Source organism: Magallana gigas, chromosome 6 (assembly GCF_963853765.1).
Source record: "Magallana gigas chromosome 6, xbMagGiga1.1, whole genome shotgun sequence".
Classification (NCBI taxonomy): domain Eukaryota; kingdom Metazoa; phylum Mollusca; class Bivalvia; order Ostreida; family Ostreidae; genus Magallana; species Magallana gigas.
In genome coordinates, this window is record NC_088858.1 from 25,155,077 (window position 1) to 25,175,324 (window position 20,248).

A 20,248-nucleotide genomic window follows, 5' to 3' on the forward strand; every position below is an offset into this window, starting at 1 on the left:
ATTAATCTTAATCAAATAATAAAAACTAAAATTCATTGAAAGCATTAGAAAGGCACAGTAAATATACAAATGCAATGCCCACTTCTTTTATCATAGCTTCTCTGATGGTATCCAGAACTTTAAGTATTTCTCGATCAAGGAGATTGTAATTGGAAAGTTCTGCTATAACGTCCTCGACAGTAATGTCATTCATGCTTGGTAAAACTGCATCAGTATCATCTAACAATACATCTACATATTTAAGAATGTGAATAATTATATACAGCTTCATTGCAATTAATTATATAATCCTGGGCGATCTTAAAGAAAATATCAATCACCATGTATTCAAGTTTACCTGTGAAACAATCTGTTTCTTCGAGTTCGTAATTAACCATAATGGGTATCGTATTCAGACAACTTATATAAGCTGGTACACAAAGTTCCGCACTTAAAGAAATTACAGGATTGGACCAAAGGATAGAAACTGACACCACAAGGTCTGCTGTCATCATTGTGGACAAATCTGCAAGTCTGACCCTTTCTTTGATCTCATCAGCTAGAAATATAAATTGCATTCATGTTTTAAAGAAAATTTATAGTGATAAATTTTCATTTATATAATTTTCATTGGGACACTCCTGAATTGTTTAGTACACATGTATCATCATTTCCTTTTTTCGCATTGGGAGTTTCGTCCAATCATATTTCAGATTAATTGTAAAACTTAACATACAAAAAAGTAATACATTTATTTACTCGTCATAGATTTATTGTTCTTCGTAAACGATTCGAATGCAATCAACTCAAAGCAAAACATTTTAAAATGAATTAATAGTTTACTCATAATAAATGACAGAACAGTAACAAACCGTTTTGAAATTCAAGAACTGTCGTTGTTGATTGAGTCGATACATTGATTTGTTTTAAACAGTTATCCATCTTTATATCAAATGTTGCCATCGTTCTTTGATTGGCATACAAAAGCTGAACAGCACATGAAATTTTGTTGCAACTTAGATGAACAAAACAAAGGTTACCAGGGCCTTTTGGAAGTGTGTTTAAAAATGATGGGCACTCTGAAACAAAACAGATAACCATTAATCCTTAATTAATGTTTAACTTAATGAGTAAGCACACAGTAAGGTGTTTTAATCAACTTTATTTTAATTAATCAAAATTTGTTTAATAGCGATTTATATTGTACATGTAACATGTTCTGTTCTTGCCAAAATCAAAGAAGTAGATAATCCTGGTAGTTCATTTTTAAATGTGTTAACATTTTATGACAAGAAAAGAAAACACAACGAACTTTAACACCACATATTTTCCTCTGGTCACAAATAATGCATACCCTTTAAACGATTACAACGAAAAATAAGAAACGTTGCGCGAGTCATTAATTATTTCTGTAAACATTCTCATTTTGTCAAATACGAGCCGAAACAAAATGAAATAGTATAATAAATACCATTGTTTTATCTTCAGAATATTAAGATTTTTCATGCCTTATTTTGATATGCCTTTAAGAGTTAAACTCTTTCCAAACAAAAGTCATAAATAAGAGTATAACTTACTAAATCATGCATGTTTTATGCAATGTCATAATTTAATTCTGAAGACCTAATAAGTTAAATACGTATAATGATATACTGCTATGTAATCCATTACATAATGACCTAACCTGTGTATTGATTATTTCTTTTTTCACATTTTCTTGTTATTAATAAAATCATAGAAATTTTATTTCAATTTTTTTTTTATCAAAGTAACTTCCAGAATGCAGGATGAAATATATTTATTATTTGATTATAAGGGGGAAATGATAACAAACACAAGCGTATCGTTCTTCACCACGGATAATCGTGAGTTTACCTTGTTCTGTTCTTGATAACATTCTGGTAATCATTTTTGATTTTGCTCCAGAAGCTGAGCTAAAACTTGCTGACAGTAAAGATTGAAGTTTTAACATGGACAATCCATCTAAATTCTGAGCTGAAACTGTGGACCGGATTCGTTGAAGATTATCAAAAATGATGTTCATTTCTGAATCAACCTTTTCTCCTAGTAATTCTTTAATTTTACCGAGAGGGTATTTATTGATATTCACAGCATCCAAAAGATTAGATGCAGTCCTGAAATACACGTGAATTAAAAATTAATATAAATTGTGAAATTCTATCATATGAACTCAAATCAAAAATTCATACTATTCTCAATTATTGAATCACTCAAATAATTACCATACAGAAATATTTGTTAGTGATGTTATGAAGTTTGAAGTATAATTCTACAGAAATACCCCACTACCTGTTGTTTGAAAAATCGAAAAGCTGTTTGGCAATGTCTGTGAATTGGGACACTATGCTTTTCAATCCGTTTGTGAATTTTTCCAACGCGGTCACGGCAAATAGATCAGACCGATTGGCAACTTCGAGGTCCGGAGGTCGATATTTTGGTTCGATTGGTGGAAACCCATTCATTTTGTCTTCTCCGAAATTTGATCGAACAATTTCTTTGCTGACTTTCTCTAATACTTCGCCTGTTGCATCTGCTGAAACTACGTTTAAAACGTTCATATAGGTGTAGTCCCGACAATCCCAAATCCAGCGGGGACTTGGAAGCAAATGGTCCAGAAAGGGAGAAGGATCTATATATTCGTAATCTGAGTCCCTTATTTGAATTGGAGATTTTTTACGAACAGATACGTGGATACAATTGCGTTTACATGGTGACTTATCAGCTTTTCCGATAATGTCTTTACCCGCTATTAGAAATTGTCCACTTGTTGATATGTTAGATTCCGGAATGATATTTTCTATAATGATTTCATAGTCAATAAAATCTTCGTCAGTTGGTAAGATCAGTACCCTGTTACTCTCCTTGAAAACTTCACCATTAACAGGGCATCTTATCTGCAAAAATTACTTTTGTCACTATTTTATATTGACAAACTAGTTTCAAGAAAGATTTCTTAACGCATATTTCCAAAAAAAAATTTAAATGCATGTAAAATGCACCAATTGATACAATATGTATGATTTGTTTATCAACAAAATAATAGGGTGCCGTTAAGTAATTGGGGTAAAAAGGACAAATATTGGGTACATAATCACTATCATCTTAATACGATGCTTAAAAGACATGTTTTGTTCACATTTTAGAAGGAAAAAAAGACCTCTTCATTTTCAAAAAATTTCGAAACTATCACTCACATCAGAGAATTCGGTTACTTGGACATCAACACCCAGTGTTTGATATCTCTCATTTTGATTGGTGGGCCAAACACCGAGACCACAAGTTGAATCCTGACGTCTTCGATGATTGGGAAATGTAATGTGGAATTTAGAACCAAAGATCTTTTGAGTGACATTTTTGATTTTTATATATCTTTAAAAAAACAAAACAGATATGTATGATACAGTATTTTTCCAATATCTATAATTTAAATAGACTCAATTTTTTTTTGTCTTACGTGTTTCTTATGGACATGTAACCAGATTTTACTGCTTTTACAGCATTAAACATTGAGTAGAATGAATTAACAAATGGAGATAGTATCTCATCAAAGGTTTCTTTAAATTCTGTGCTGAAGTTCCCGAATGATTTTTTGATTGAATCTATAATCATGTTTGTTTGTTCCGCCTGTAAATACAAAAATCATAAATATCTAAATATCAGTATATAAGAATATGATATAAATACAAAAAAGGATATATAAAAAAAAAAAGATTCGTAGATAGGCACCAAAAAAAATTATGATTTAATTTAGATGATTTTATCAAATACAATATATATTATACATGATTTAAATCGTCATACATAATATCAGGAATAGAATGCTACGAATATGAGATACAACAAGATCTTGAATATTTTACATAGTTTTAAAGGGGAAAAGATTAATAGATTCCGTTGGTTTCTGAACTGCTATGTTCTAAAATCATGTAATGATAAAATCAATCAGGACTCATCAACGGGTATCTAGAAGCGCATATTTATTCACCGTAAGAAAGAAATGAAGTTAACACAAAACTTTTATGCTGAGGTTATGCATATATATGATATGACGTCAATTTCTCCTTCATAACACAGACGTCACAACTTCCGAATATATACCAAGAACGTAGATTAATCTCTTTCTTCACTCTATATGGTCGTTCCGGAACCACTTAAGTAACCCAATGATACTTTTTTCATATTACTCCCTAGATTTATTGTCTATTTTTCTTGCTGGTATACTGCGCAGTAATCATTGTTTACTTATCTTCCTTTCGTCTCAGAATCGTTTATGTAACTCATAAAAAGACCAAGATACAGCTGGAACGATTTGTGTTCGGAACAAGTCTACGTATCCAGCGAGCGCATGTAAGACTTAGTGCAATCTGTTGTGAAATGTAACTGTAAGATTTCAAGTTCTGATTATTTTATCTTTTTGATCTTCCACCCTTTCATGAACTACTTATGCTGCTTGAAAATTTAAGAACTTTAAACATATAATCTTCCTTTTTATCTATTGTTTACGTTTAAAACTATCAAATACCACGAATCTATAAAATTTTAATTTCACACACATGTAACTATTTTTAAGATGAACGTAGTGTAACCAGATGGTTGTTATGAACAAAAAAAACTACATTTAGCTTACTTATTTGTTATTTGCTTGTGTGACAAAATTGTCACCAATTTAGGCCTTAAGTATTTCAATCAAGTCCGGACTGATATATTCTCTTAAACACGATAGCCTTACAATATCAAAAATTAGATTTTTTTTTTCTGCTAATACTTGTTTTATATTTACTTTACGTGATGAAATGTAATTTAAGGTGGTATCGAGTATAAAAATACGGCTATTTGAATGGCAAAGTTTTTTTTCATTATCAACCATCATTTACCAAGCTAAATGTTAAAAAATGTTGATTGCCCTCTGAACTTGTAAAAATATGACAATAACAAAGTGTCAAAATATGTGTTGCATTAGTTATACAAACCGTCATTTGAATACCATCTGTAAGAGCTGTTGAAAGTTTGTCTTTTTTATTTATCGCTGGTATGTTTTTCTTCCTTTTAAAGATAAGTCGAAACAAATCTTGAATGTCTCCAAGAATTTCTTTGAAATCTTCCCAATAGTCAATCCAGAAAGAGGTACCTCCTGTCAATAAAAGAAGAACTTCTAACCTTTAAGGTAAGGATGCAAACAATACTAAATTTCATTCTACCCCATTTTCTCTCATACCCCCGTAAGTTATGGTTTTTCAAATCTTAAGATCTTTATAATATCATGATTAAAATTAAGTCTAACAAATTGTGATATTCATATTTTTAAAATAAGTTTTGTGACCCAAAGCCTGGGAGAAAGCAAAGGAAATTCTAGTGAGATTGTCATTAAATATTATGACGTTTGCTACGGCGGTTTTATTTATGTGTTTTGGAGAATAAAAAAAAGATTTATTCTAAAAAATTCTTTTCTACATTCTAGGCTCCTAAAATAATTTAACATATAGATACATGTATAATACATGCAATAGGATAATGGTAACTTTGAAGAATGATAGGGTAATTATAATGAAGAACAGAATTGTTCACTTTAAAAGGACACTGTAACCAAAACACTATGCTTCCGTTATTCAATGCAATGTTCGACGACAGAAAATTTATTGATTCATAAAGAATACTACAATGAATAATCAGGAAACACGAGTATATCCTACCTTTTAAATAAGACAAAGTTTCGATCATTTTGTTCTTCACGTCAATGAAAATTCCAAGTGCGAGCTTTATGCTAAAAATAACGGATTAAAAACATGTTAATCTATAAATAAATATGTTCAAACATATCATTATTGCAAACTGTTAAGTGGGGAAAAAAACTTCTCTAAAACATATTTTATAATTCAATATATTTATAATACTCAACTAAATTGTTCTTTCTGGGAATTATAAATGTTTTGCAAATATTTGGTTTATTCAAATAGTTTTTACCCTAGGAAGGTGGAAAAATAACAATAAATAGGTAGTATTTGATCATGGCACATACATAACCTAATTGTACTATGTAGCATTAATACTGGAAATAGAAGAATTCTTTATTATATTCCCTTATAAGAGGGCATTGTCCTTTATTTTAACAAATTTGACTTCCCTTTATTCGGTAATGCTAGTTAAATTTGGCATGGTTGTTCTGGAGGAAAAATTGAAAATGTAAAAGGTTTTTAGATGGACGAACGGACAAACAGACAGACGGACACCGTAAAAAAGTGATTTAATTCGTTCACTTGAGAGTTCAGCTCAGATGGGCTAAAATTACATTTACAAAATCATAAAGAACATAGATATAAACTAGAGTAAAAGTTCGTTGCAAAGAAACGAATGGGTATTCCGTTAATGTAAAAAGTAAAAGTTAGCAATTATCATTCGTACGAATTGAGAAAAATCCGAACGATAAGAAGAACGAGTAAACTGGAAAAATCTTAATAAGTTCAAGTACGACTTTAAAAAATTCGAAACGTATTTAATTTTACTTGATTTTTTGTTTACTATTTTTTGAACCAAAACCACGGGAATAAAAAAACTCTTTTGGAACAGTATCGATGAACGATAATTTAACAACCACCCAACCCCCCCCCCCCCCCCCCCCCAATTCACCATAGTATTGATACATCTATCAATAACATTTTCAGGTCGGTATATTTAATCGCTTTACAAGCGTTCTGAAAATTTCATCGAAATCGCAATAAATATTTTTTTTTAAATAAAGCCGAGAAAGGGTCAGAAAATAGGAGGCCTATGGGCCACATCGCTCAACTGAGGAACAAAAGGTATGATAAAATCAGCTTAATGGAGTCATAATACAAATTATCTGGACAATGTAGTATGATACATGTAGATTCTGTATAAATTAAAATCCATCCCCCCCCATGTTATTCTTATGCTACCATTAGTTCTTTTTCTAACAGGATGATTTTATAGGCATATCACATGTTAAGCATTATTATCTGTATTAAATATGTCTAATTTCGGCATTGTTTACACTGCATTCCGATTATTTGTCTCCCGGCATTGATCTTTTCTATTGAGCATGCCTGTGACGTCATCAATGATAATTATACGTAATACAGAGAAATCGAAGATATTTTCAGTTAGAAGAGTTTCTAGTGACATTTTGCGCCTGAAGTTTTTATAATTTAAACCAGGGATAAGTTAAAATTGGCATGTTTCTGATTAAATATGACATCATGCGGATAATTTTGACGTTGTATCGATCACATGAATTTTTACTCAATCGATCGCTGAGAGTTTCCTTATCACTCCCGCGTATGGTTTTTTAAAAAAAGATTTCCCCCGGGCATCGTGATTTGAACAAACTTGACTCTACTCTACCTAAAAATACTTAGACACAAGTTTCAGATTTTCTAGAAAGATTTTCTGGAAAGATTTTAAAGATTTACTCTATATATTCCTATGTAAAAATTCGACCCCCCCCCCCCCAATTGTGGCCCCACCTACCTTCCTTGATTTTCACAACTTTGAATCTACACTATTTGAGGATGCTTCCACACCAGTTTCAGCTTTCCCGGCTGATTAGTTTCTGAGGAGAAGATTTTTAAAATTTACTCTTTTATAATTATTTTATGTAAAAACATGACACCCCCCCCCTAATTATGGCCTAACCCTACCCCAGGGGATCATGATTTTCTAGACTTTGAATCTACACTACCTGAAGATGCTTCCACACAAGTTTCAGCTGTCATGGCCAAATGGTTCTTGAGAAGAAGATCTTTGAAAAGTTCTTAGAAATGTTCAATATTTCCTAATTATCCCCCCTTGAAAAAAAGGTTATGATCCTTAATTTTCACAACTTTAAATTCCCTTTGCCTTAGAATGACTTTGTACCAAGTTTGGTTGAAATTGGCCCTGGAATTGGTTCTGACTGTTGAAAATGTGAAAAGTTTACAGACAGGCGGACAGAAGGACAGACGAACAGACAACAGACAAAATGTGATAAGACAGCTCACTTGAGCTTTCAGCCCAGGTGAGCTTAAAATGAAAATGATAATAATAAAAAGACACAATAGAATAACAAGTTGGAAACGAAAGACTATAAAAAGGAAAGGAATACTATGAGGTCAGACCTACTTGGGTCACAAAGAAAAGTTGTATAGTACAATAAGATTAAGATAAAAATTTTATTTTGCTATAACGGGTATGATAAGTTTAATTTGTACTTAATTGATATTACTCACTCTAGAACTGATTTTCCAAAAATGGTTACTGATTGAACGGGATTTGTCAAGAAGTCTTTTAAAGCAGAAATTATTGATGCTACAGAATCAAATAAGTTTTTGCCAACATATGGTAGTGTCACAGTTACTGCGTCAACTATGGTCTAAAAAAGAAATAAATTCATTAACTTTTACGTCCTAATAGATTGGTTACATACTGGTTTTTCAAACAACTTACTCAATAGTTGTATAAGATACATTTAGCAAAAAAATAAAGCAAGAATAATTTAAAATGTTTTAAATCTTAACAACTTAAAATTCAAAATAATTACACTATAAAAGTTAGTGATATCTTCCTTGACGTCTTCTACAAAATATCGAATTTTGGTGACGATTTTCTTTATCTGGTCAATCCAAGGAGTGCCTCCGTACTCAACAACTTTCATCACCGCGTCAACTGCTTTTTGAATCAAGTTTTTTAAGATAAGAGGTACGTTCCTTATCACTTCGATTATTTTGTTGACTATATACTCAATACCTTTGTTGTCATATGATTGAATAAGAGTTTTGAATGCCTTTACTTTACTAAGCACTGGGTCAATGACCGTTTTTACAATTCTGTCGAATATCATAGCTAGGTCCTGTGTACCGTTTATTCCAAAATCCTGAAAGAAAAGTTGACAGAAATATTTGAGATATCTTTGATATTTGTTCCATAATGAGCTTATATATATATATGAACCAAATAAAAATTCATTGGCATTTAATTTCGTGACATATTAATATCTTTGTATTCATTATTACTTTGGTTAAAAATTCATCATGGATTTAATTTCGTTGATTTCTACTGCCAACAAAAATAACGAAATTAAATCCACAACGAATATTTCTGCTTCTACAATATATATATATATATATATATATATATATATATATATATATATATATATATATATATATATATATATATATATATGTATATAAAATGGCAAATTGTTCTCAACTTCAATCGAACAAAATATTTACGGAATGTTTTTTCTCAAATTTATAGTAAAATGTTTATATATTCATTAATTATCATTTGGAGTATGTCTTGCATACACCTTTATATAAGTTTTAAGGATATACGACAATTAGGGACACACGATACGTTCGTCAATCTTATATAAATTTCATTGATATATTATTCGTTATTCAATAACATTTAAACCTTTAAATTTCCTAAAATTCAAGGTACCGTACCAGGCTTTTTCCGGAGCTTGACTATTTAGAATTTTCCTTAAAATGCAGATGAATGCATATAAATAAAGTAATGTTATACATTTTCAATTGATCACTTTATTCTAAATTTTAAAGTATAATATAACATGAAAATATGATTATGGAATTATTTGGTGGAAATCGTCCTATTGTGAATATTGGAAAAAGGGGGGTTGATGAGAGGTCGCGTCTGACCTTAAAAAACTTTATAGAAATTAGGTGCATATGTATTAAGAGCTGTAAGGCATTAGCATTTGCGTTAGGTCAATACGTTGAGAGTGGTTTTATTTTATTCAGCAAGCACTGGCACAGCATGCGCTGGTTCAGTGGTATCATTCATGATGTTTGGTTAATGTTGTTTCTGAAATTCTTAGTTAAAGGTTGCTTTTTTCTTTGTATAATTACGTTAAAGAATTCTTTATATAGCTACTTAAAGATAAAACAAACGCAATTTCAAGATACTTTAATGGGACAACTTTCACGAAAAATATGTCTCAAAGAAAAAACACCAGCAGCCCTAATATATTTGTTTGTTTCCGCATTTTCAAGACTTTTATTGAACTGTAAAATTCTGAAGAAATATAATCTGGGGGTTTTTTTTACAATCAATTGTTTGAGTTTCAAGGAAAAAGATTTTCAAGGATTTTATTTCCTGTATATTTCAGTGCAAGACTTTAAAACAAAGCAAGATACCTTTCAAATCTCTGGGGACAATTTATTAAAGCATTTAGAATTAACAATGCTCAAGACAGAGTATCTTAGTTATTTTTTTACTCATTCATTACAATATATTTATATTTGAATTCCCGGTTCTTCTCTTTGGTTAAGGCTTTAATTTACTTCACTTATTAAACCTGAAGAGTTCATATAAAATATATTGTAGTATTCTGATTATTAAAACGAAGGGTTTGGGTTATCAATAATTATAAGGGTATATTCTATAGTTAGACATATAGATAAAATGTTTATTTACCACACCTTGAGAATATTGATATCATATCCTGCATGGCCTCTGTAACAGGCGTGTGCTCGAAAAAGATATAATTGTTCCACCTTAAACCAGCCCACCATTACTTTGGCAAAAGCATTCTCGTACATATTGATCATGGCATGGCTACTAAGAGGTTCTGCAAAAGATATGTTTATAATTAAAATAATTTCATTAAAGAATAAATCCGATAATTACAAAAATTTATTACTATTTAATTTATCGTAAACAACTAGCTGATTAAAAAAAAACAAGTCTTAAGTAGGGTGCTTTTCTATATCCGATTTTCATTTTCGAAATATTGATAATGAATGAAAAAAATTGCTGAATAAAAAGAAAAAAAATATTGGAGTATCCGCTTAACTTTTCTTTTTTAATTATTAGAGGTCTTCCCGATGCTATGTGCCTGTTTTTGCCACTAAACTGTGTATTTGTACCCTTTTATACAATATTTGATCTTAAATAAACGACCAAAAGTACACACTATGTCTAAGAACGTTGATACATGTCCTTACTTTAAACAGAAAAAGAAAGAAAACACTCTGTGTCGACCCGGAAAGAAATGAGCTCTGCAGAAAAAAAATATGACCATAACCAAATTTTGTAAGCTATAAAGATGTGAGATTTTTTGATAAAAATCTTAGAATTGATAGATTACATATACAGTTGAAATTAAATTAATCAGAACAAACGTCTGTTTCCGTTGAGATTGTAAAACATACTAACACCAATGGTTATTTGTTGATTGCACTATAACTCAAGCTTCAGAATTCGGTTTAGACCATTACAATATTTGCTGGCATTTGCGTCTAGTCAAGTGATGATTCTATTTTATTTATCGTCTAATTGTTTTAGTTTTACTATGTAAAAACGCCACGTTTTCCTCGATCTTTTCCCGATACTACTTACTATACGCAATTTCACTTACTATACGCAATTTTCTGGCTTGAGTATTTATCCATTCTGCTTATAACTTACTTATTTCTATTTCCAGTTCATTTGTTAAACTGATTCCAAACGCGGCTCCAAGAGCGTCGTGTCCAACTTGTTTTGTCCATTGAATTCCAGGCAGTTTTAACGAGAAAAAGAAACCATCTTTCAAATCTACATCTAGAATGCCTCTCTTTGTTCTCATCAGAGTCTTATAGTTATAAAAACGACTGAAAAAAGAATTGTAAAAGAAGCAGATTTTGCTTGGTCCAAGTATGATTTGAGCCATCCAATTCTATTTGTTGTTGTTCTGATATTTTATTACTACTGTGGTTTTATTAATATTCAAGGGTATCAATATTTATGGATATATGTAGTGAAAATCACAGTTTCAAAGATGCGCAAATTCGTGGTCAATAATCCTATCAATACAAATTGTTAGTAGAAATTGCATTGCAATGAACATTTAATGTCACGGATAAACTTAACAACGAAATCCATAAGAATTGGTATTCAACGAATATTGATGAAACCACAGCATACAATGTAATTCTTCTGTATGTGATTGAAATCAGATTTATCGCATATATCATTGCACTATTATGAAACATACCTTAAGATTATATCTCTATGCTCTGGAATACTTTTATTGGATAAAGGATGATTCTCAAACATTTCAAGTGCTTGTTGTTTTACCACAGAATGATCATCGTTCACAACCAAATTAAATAGTGCTGTCGAACTCTTAAAATAATTGAAAAAAAATCGTTCAGCAACTGATTATTGATCATAAATGTATTACTCTTAATGTTGGCGTGTTAAAAGACCCTTTTCTGTTTAAGGAAGCAGTATGCATCATTCTTTACGTAAAAAGACTACATAAACTAAACTTTTTATAATCAGATATAACATAACAGGCGAGCATTGATGAAATTAAATATACAAAGTTAGAACTTTCGTTATAATTTCATCATATAAAGAATAACCTTTTGTTCTGGCAAGCGGAGACTTTTGTAAGATTTATTCACTCAACATTGAATCTGCTAAACCATTTTTTTTGTAAATACAGCGAAATTAAGTCCGCGACCATTTTATTTGGTATCATGTACCCTACATTTTTTAAAGCCTTGTTCTGTACGTTTAAACAAGAGATATAAAATATTAAACTTCATTGTGGCTATTTTTCAGCAATTATTGAAAAAATAAAATGTGGTATTTTGCAAAGAATAGTCTTTTGACTTTTGCAAAAAAAAATGTTCCAATACAAATTTTTGTTCGCCTCCACCCTCAACCAAACACCTGTTATAGGCCCCTAACTGAACCCCAATTGTTATAGTAAATACCACATATCTGTAAATAAGACATGTTTTAGCCTAGATCGTTTTTAGAAAAAAAGTAAATGAACAAACATGCATGTATCTCTGAATAAACTTAAATTTTTATGCGCCAATTGTGGCTTTTATGTAATAATCTTGAAAATTCTACACTCTAAGAATGTTATAAATCGTTAATACTAAAGTAAGGGTTCCTTCTTTTTAGAGTTTTTTTAATACGTTTTTTATTTAAATTTTTCATATCCCCTTATTATTAAACTATGCCCAATTTCATACCCCTCTTAACCCTTGCTTAACTTACTACAATTTCTCCAAGATGTCAAGATATCAAGATATCAACTAATTTTCATCAATATCTGAATTAAGTTATCCTTGATCTCATTAGATTTTAATCTAAATATTGGTTACTCCTATCGTTGTGATTTGATAATTCGCAACAAAGTAACATTGTGCACTCAAGGCAATTTTAGATAATCAGGCAATGTGATTTAACAATAATCTTACATCTACTTATGACTGAGACCAATCAGTTCATTTTTTTTTCTCTTAAAAGCATCAATTCTAAATAGTGTATTAATAAAGCATACCTCCACACAACCAAAATGTCTCATTGCTAGAATCGCCGCCCTTCTCCAGCTGTTATCTCCTTCTCCGGGTCGCATATAGGTCAGAAGATGGTCCCTGGAACTCCCAGTATTTCCCAGAGCATGAATTAAGACCATCTTGGAGTAAGTGTAATTATGAAGCTCGCGGTCATTCCTGTCTACTGAACGGTGGGGTCTTCTTTTGCTTTGTAGTTCTGTATAATGAGCTAATGGGAAATACAATGACGTACAAATTTAAAAACAAATGATCTGAGAAATTATAGGACGTAAAATTGATCTTCACAAGATTTTTATTTTATATCTATTAAAAATATATGAAACGTTATAATCTCTTTTCTTTAATCACACTAAACATAATTAAAGCCTATATATTTTTAGATATTTAAATATACATGTATAAACAAAATTTTTAGGGAACTGCCAGACTATCCGTTTAACTTACTTTGATTATGTAGGGTCAACCACTGCTTTAAAGAATTCAAAAGTATGTCCGTCTTTTCAATGTGCAAGGAATTGTTTCTACAAGTTTTAATCAATGTGCCTAATGCCAAACATGCGTGTTTCTGATTTTTTGTCATGGCCGTATATCCTGGAAAACAAGATAAATCAATTCAAATCTTAAAAAAGTATTGGTTGGTCGTTATCAAAAACCATTTAAATTTGTGACCCTACAAACTCTTTTTCATACTTATTTTCGAGTGATATGGTTCAAGACAAAGTCTTTCCACAGCCTCCAAAAATTCCTTTAAGAAAAACATACATTTAAAAGTTACCATTCTCTGTTAAATTATGCTGAAATTATTAAAAATTGAATTTGCTATTCAGGTTTGAAAAAACACCAAATCAAAATAAAAATTCTTTTACCAAAGTGGGAGCTTCGATTTTTCCAATATGAAAAAATATGCGAAAGAGATCGGTTTCGTTGACATCTTTGTTTTGCAGGAAATGTTGAATGGTTAGGTCTTGAGTGATATTTTCTCCCTTCACCAATAAAAGATCAATAAATACATTCCTTCGTGATATGCACATCGTGTTATTGCTCCAACAATGCTGTGATAACTCTCTGGAAGCAAGCTTCTTGTACTCATCTTTATGAAGTCGATTTACTGTTTCTAATAGCTCAACGAAACAATTAGTTCTTTTCTCGTTGACTGAAAATTCAAAACAATTATTGTGAAAGTAAGGAATTTTTCGGCTGTAATCTGTAACAAATCATGAAACATTGTTTATATAAGGTATAATTTGCCTTTCTCCCTTTACATTTATTAATGAGGAAGGTAAACAACTTACTACAAATAAACTACCTTAACAACTAGGGAGATTCCAGATAAACAAAAAGAGACTTATCGAGCACCTAATTTCAGACAGGTAGTGCAATCTCCCTAAAGACTAAGTAAGACATAATCATCATTGATGACATTATAACAATCTTTATTTTCAAACACTGTTTTTGTAATACAATACCTGTGTTCTTGCTTAATTCAATGCAGGCTACTTTAGAATTTATAACTTCTTTAACTTCGTCGTATATCAAATAAACTTGAGATTTGCCCTGTAATAAATATACTAGCTTTGAGATATATTTTTTTCATTTACATTTCAAAATATGTCAAATAGATTAATTACCAACAGACTTGTTTGCAAGGAGATGCGAGAATGCAAGACATAAACACAAATACTTTTATTAAGGATGCTCTTTACTCAAAATGTTAAAAAAAATTCAATGATGATAATTAATAATCATTTATTGTATCTCATAGTTGATCGTGGTTTTATTTTTCACTTAAAAAAACTAAGTCAGTCACCTACTATTTGAGTAGTGCACATTGTTTGGAAAATGAGAAAAAAAAAACTTTCAAAAAGTTAGTTGTTTTTTTTTAACTTTTATTCTTTGATTGATTTTTTCTTAATTGCGAAAATATTACAAATAAATTGACTTCTTCAAAAATGAAATAGAGTGTACAAAGAGTTAGTGTACCTAAATAGATACAAAAATAGATTTTAAGGGACAGTTCCTAGAAATATTCCTGTTCGAATGCCCTATATCATTTATCTAAACTCTACCCATCTTGGATTTAAATTAACAAAAAACTAATTAATGTTAACAGTGAAAAACATAATCTGAAAATTTTAGTACAATTGTTTTGTTCTGTTTTGCCACAAGCCTATTTTTGCTTGAGCTTAATTGCATAATATAGTTAAAGTTCCAAATGTATAATCTATATTATCATATCTATTTATATCTATGGTATACAGAAATAATTTTACTTTTGACATTGAACTTTTAAAAAATTCAAATTTGAAAACTTAAGCCCTGAGTAAACCACATCCTTAAGCTAGTATATGTTTTAACATACCTTTTTAGCGGCAATGCTATCTTTTACTTTTAATTCTGTTGCTAGGGGTAAAACTCGGTTCATTCCGTGTATTTTACTAAATATGGATTAAAAAATATAATTATTTCAAAAAATTGTTTACTCAAAGTTTTGGAAGCAAGACAATGGGTAGATGGATGGATGGATAGGTAGAATGATGTAGATATAATTATATAAAAGTAGATGTACTCACATTTTATTAACAAGACGAACTTCCGTTTTCGTGTTTGATTCTATATCACTAACATCTATAATGACAATGTTACATTTTTGAAAAACAAAACTGATTATGAAAATAAAATCAAAGTTCAAAGAAGTAATGTTTTATTGATTCACCGACTTGTATTGTCTCATTTGTGTTGTATTTTAGAAACTTCCATATTTTCTAGACATTTTATTTATCATTACTTGTCATTAGCGGAACACTCAGATCATCTTATTATTTTGTCTAAAATATTTTACCTCCTCTAGTTTCCTCTTCTATCGCTCTTGCTCCAAATACGGAATATCTAATGAAAACAGTTTCCATCAGCGGAACACTCAGATCATCTTATTATTTTGAAAATTTAAAACTGTCATCTTTTAATGTTTTTAAAGCCAAATAGTTATTTGTTAAAGGGGCATGGTCACAATTTTGGTCAATTGTTTTCCCTTTTTAAATATACAATGCTTTAGTAAGACAATTTTAATAGTCAGTCAAAATTTGAGCATCAGTCGCCGAGTTTATGGGAGATACAGAGTGAACAATTCTTTGTTATGTAAAAAAAAAGGCTCAGGTCATGTTTTTATTTACACTTTGAATGTTGACTAGATATTTCTAGGCTTAGACTGTTCATTCATGCTCAAAACAAACAAGCATTATATTAGGCAAATCAGTTTGAAAAAGAACTTTTATCGGCATATTGTACAAATGTAGACAAACACATGGCACAAGTCTTGTTTACATAACTCCATGACTGAAACTCAAATTTTAGATGGTGACTATAAATTAATTACTTAAGCATTGTAAACAATCAAAATAAAAGAAAGAAATTAGACCAAAATCGTGGACACGCTCCTTAAATTAAAATAATGATCAATTAACGGATATACTATACGTAAAATGTAGCTGAATTCTTTGAAACATTTAAATTAGTGTATATATCATTCTTAGATTATAAACAGTTTTTATTTTAAATTAAACTCTCAGAAAGTGAGTTAAGAAATTAATTTTATTTAAAGTATTGAAAGGTCGCTTACAACATGTAGAGCGTTTGTTCTCTTTGTCATTGTATTCTATTTAATCATTATGGTCCATAATCATCAAATAGAATTTGGTGTTATCATTTCCTTCTTTAAAAATACTAGTGTTAGACGAAATTGATCCTAAAGTTGTGAGGAGGTCAATTAAGGTGGTATGGGACACTTTAAGATATCAATGTAGATAAAAGTAAAAAAATTCCTAAATCATAATCCTTGTTTTCAATTTTTTTTTATGTACAATCTTCGACCATGAAAACAAAAATTAAATTCATTTTGAATTTTCTTTAAAGAAAAGGTAAAGAAAGAAAAAGCGGAAGTTTCCTTTCAATATTTTCAGTATGTCTCATATTCTTATTTCAATAACAGGAACTAAATAATAGAATATCTTTGTAAGCAAGGAGAAGTGAAATGTCCTAATTTCCGTATAACTACCTTCTTTCTTGTTTCTTTTGTTTGTTTTTGTTCTGAATAATAATTTTGTCGTCTGCACGTATATATTCAATAACTCCGGTGTTGGTGTAATGTAGAGTCTAAAGATAAACATCAAAAAGAATAAAAAATAAATATTTACTTTAACAAATCAAATGTACAACTTAAATTTACATTAAACTAGTTTATATATATATATATATATATATATATATATATATATATATATATATATATATATATATATATATATATATATATATATTAAGGTCAACATTCTTAAAATATTTAAGAGACAAACTTAAACAATGCAATAAAACATAAGAATGCTTAATAATCAAAAATCCTCCGATGAAGATTTCTAATTTTTCCGTGAATATTAAAGGCGTGTATATCGTTAGATAGGCTAGGTTTTGAAAGGAAATACGAGAATCAGCCAAAAATTTTATGATAATATTAAAAGAAATGTTCTCACGTTACATTTTAAAACAAGGGTTCATAAAATTTAGTTCGAATTAAAATTTTTATCCTTAGTGCTTCATAATTATTTGGAGTCAAAGTCCACCTGTTCATTATAAATACATTTAATATTAATCTAAATTATTAAATAACTTTGATGTTTTAATGTTTCATATCAATAGAACTTATTAAGGTTCTTCAATTCTCAGCCTCAAAGTATTATTTCATCATAAAAGTGTTATTTCTTTAAAATTTATAAATCAAATGAAAAGTTTAGATGGTATCCATCAATTTTACGAAGTTATTGTAAAATTGCCTACGATGGATATAATGGAATAACTAAACAAGTTGTCTAAAAAAAAAAGTTTGGTGTATTGGTGGTTCGAACTCTTTACCATCAAGTAAATAAGTAGGGTCAATCCGTGGATCCACTAAGCCAAACATGTAGTTGTGTGAATAATGGTAATATCAATACTAGAATACTTATCAAATTTTCTGTATCAAAGTCAGATTTATGGTACGAATACAAAAAATCCGGATAATTTAGAGTTATCGAACATTGCTGATTGCAGAGATAGTTAATTCATATGTTTTTGAAATTAAATAAATATAAACTGTACTACAGCTGTCAATATAAATTTCAATTGACAATATCAATTTTAGATTCTTTACTGATATTTCATTCTATTGACAATGCAAATTTAAATTCTTCACTGAAAATTTAAAGTTAAAACTAGCTGTTTGGGTGTTAAAGAAAGTGAATGCCATATTGGAAGTCTTCATTTTCAAAATGAAATGCACTAAAAATCGTATTTGTTAACATATTTTAACAAATTATTAAACCTGATACAACGCATTTCAAAAGAATTGTTGCAAAGGATAAAATTCATTGTAACAAATGCAGGCATTCAGGCCATTTCAGATTAAGAGATTCGTGAAAAATAATAACAATTTTTAAATTTCTATATATTTCATTATAATTACAAAAAGTACAGACTCCATAAATATCTTTTCTAATGACAGGTTCTTAATCAGGACATGGTATGAGCAAACTTTCATATACATGTACATTTGCAAGTAACCTATGCAAAGGTGTTTTTATTATTATACTGGGCACGCGGATCTGGAGAAAAGAGATATTAAATACATAAAATTCGTTACTAAATTATTATTTCCAGTTTTAAATGGGACACTTAATCTTTCCTATCTAAATAGAATATAACCCTGTAAATTACGAAATAATAATTTGTGGAACTTTTAGCTGAAGTTAAATTTGTGGTTCTGGGGTAAAAGATGATAATAAAAAATAATGACTGGAAACGACAAAGCGACTAAAACAGCAAACGAATCTTGTTAGAATTAATATAAAAATAAGATTAAAATCCAATCCAAACTAACAAAAAACAATTCGAGCAACATCTAGGTTTTCCCTTCAACGGGTACTTTTACCATTAATGCAATATTTGTTTTTACCTTTCTGTGTTTTCTATAGACTTTTCCTTCACTCTCATGAAATTTATCCACTTTATAGCCCATAGTTGTATTTTGCACTTCATAACGATGTTGTAAGTAACCTGTAAAAAATTTCTTCAAACCATCAGTGATACAAGTATATTAAATAGTTTTCAATGCAATGTGCCGCCATGACATATTCGCTTTTGAAGGTTTGCAGACATGCATTGGAAACCAGGCTAGCGAAAATGAATTATGACAGCGTAAAACATGATGTCATAGTCTAGTTTCTCGGAACCATTATTTTAACTCATATATACACATTTCATTTGTACTTAAGCATACCCGAATGATCTTGTTCCCAGTTGTTGAATGTCTTGCGAGTCGAAGTTCGAGGCTACAGAATATTATGGAATATAACAATTATAAAAACATATCATAGTGTGCCTTTTCAACACGATTTAGAGCAAGAAAGTCTAATTAACATAACAATCTATTATACTTATATATATCAAAAACAAACCTTTCGTATGGCTGAAAATACACTAGCAAGAACCTTTTTGAAATTAATTACGTCATGATGTTCTTCGTTGTGATGTGCTACTTCTTTAATTAGACCATCTTCAGATAGCTCAAACTCAAATCTAAATTCAAAATTGAGTGTTACATCTTGAATTGAGAATTGCCACTTACCATTAACCAATTTCGCAAACTTTGATGAAATTAGTGACAACCTATAAACCATATCTGGTTTACTTATCATGCCACTGAATGAAATTACCCTCTTTTGAAATTCCATCCCACCGGGTTGCTTACAGCTGGATAAAAAAAGAAACAAAAGCCATATTAATTTACAGTAACAACATTATTATCACATCCCATTCCTTATCCAAACGGTATCAATATTAAATATTATATCAAACCTTGGTCTTTATTACACTTTTCTGAGATATATAATAAAATCAAAACTATT

The 20,248-nt window shown here is 29.9% G+C and overlaps 1 protein-coding gene across 5 annotated transcripts in view; it reads right to left on the reverse strand.

Annotated features, from left to right (window-relative positions):
- The window catches only part of LOC105337189 (uncharacterized), a 30,612-nt gene that overhangs the window by 6,924 nt on the left and 3,440 nt on the right, over positions 1–20,248 (reverse strand). Inside the window, exons 3-29 of one of the 5 annotated variants that reach the window (XM_066087236.1) lie at positions 20,057–20,093; positions 19,799–19,919; positions 19,621–19,672; positions 19,297–19,397; positions 17,368–17,465; positions 16,156–16,202; positions 15,887–15,941; positions 15,676–15,751; positions 14,783–14,870; positions 14,183–14,469; positions 14,007–14,061; positions 13,761–13,907; positions 13,301–13,512; positions 11,993–12,123; positions 11,428–11,609; positions 10,440–10,588; positions 8,534–8,866; positions 8,223–8,365; positions 5,691–5,761; positions 4,971–5,131; positions 3,455–3,624; positions 3,195–3,369; positions 2,290–2,894; positions 1,855–2,114; positions 852–1,058; positions 338–538; positions 83–231 (exon numbers count right to left, since the gene is read on the reverse strand). In XM_066087236.1, the coding sequence (XP_065943308.1) occupies positions 83–231; positions 338–538; positions 852–1,058; positions 1,855–2,114; positions 2,290–2,894; positions 3,195–3,369; positions 3,455–3,624; positions 4,971–5,131; positions 5,691–5,761; positions 8,223–8,365; positions 8,534–8,866; positions 10,440–10,588; positions 11,428–11,609; positions 11,993–12,123; positions 13,301–13,512; positions 13,761–13,907; positions 14,007–14,061; positions 14,183–14,469; positions 14,783–14,870; positions 15,676–15,751; positions 15,887–15,941; positions 16,156–16,202; positions 17,368–17,465; positions 19,297–19,397; positions 19,621–19,672; positions 19,799–19,919; positions 20,057–20,093 (4,313 nt within the window). Of the gene's footprint in view, positions 1–82; positions 232–337; positions 539–851; positions 1,059–1,854; positions 2,115–2,289; positions 2,895–3,194; positions 3,370–3,454; positions 3,625–4,970; positions 5,132–5,690; positions 5,762–8,222; positions 8,366–8,533; positions 8,867–10,439; positions 10,589–11,427; positions 11,610–11,992; positions 12,124–13,300; positions 13,525–13,760; positions 13,908–14,006; positions 14,062–14,182; positions 14,470–14,782; positions 14,871–15,675; positions 15,752–15,886; positions 15,942–16,155; positions 16,203–17,367; positions 17,466–19,296; positions 19,398–19,620; positions 19,673–19,798; positions 19,920–20,056; positions 20,094–20,248 lie in introns of those variants that run through there. The other 4 variants (XM_066087234.1, XM_066087235.1, XM_066087238.1 and 1 more) reach the window with 4 other exon arrangements.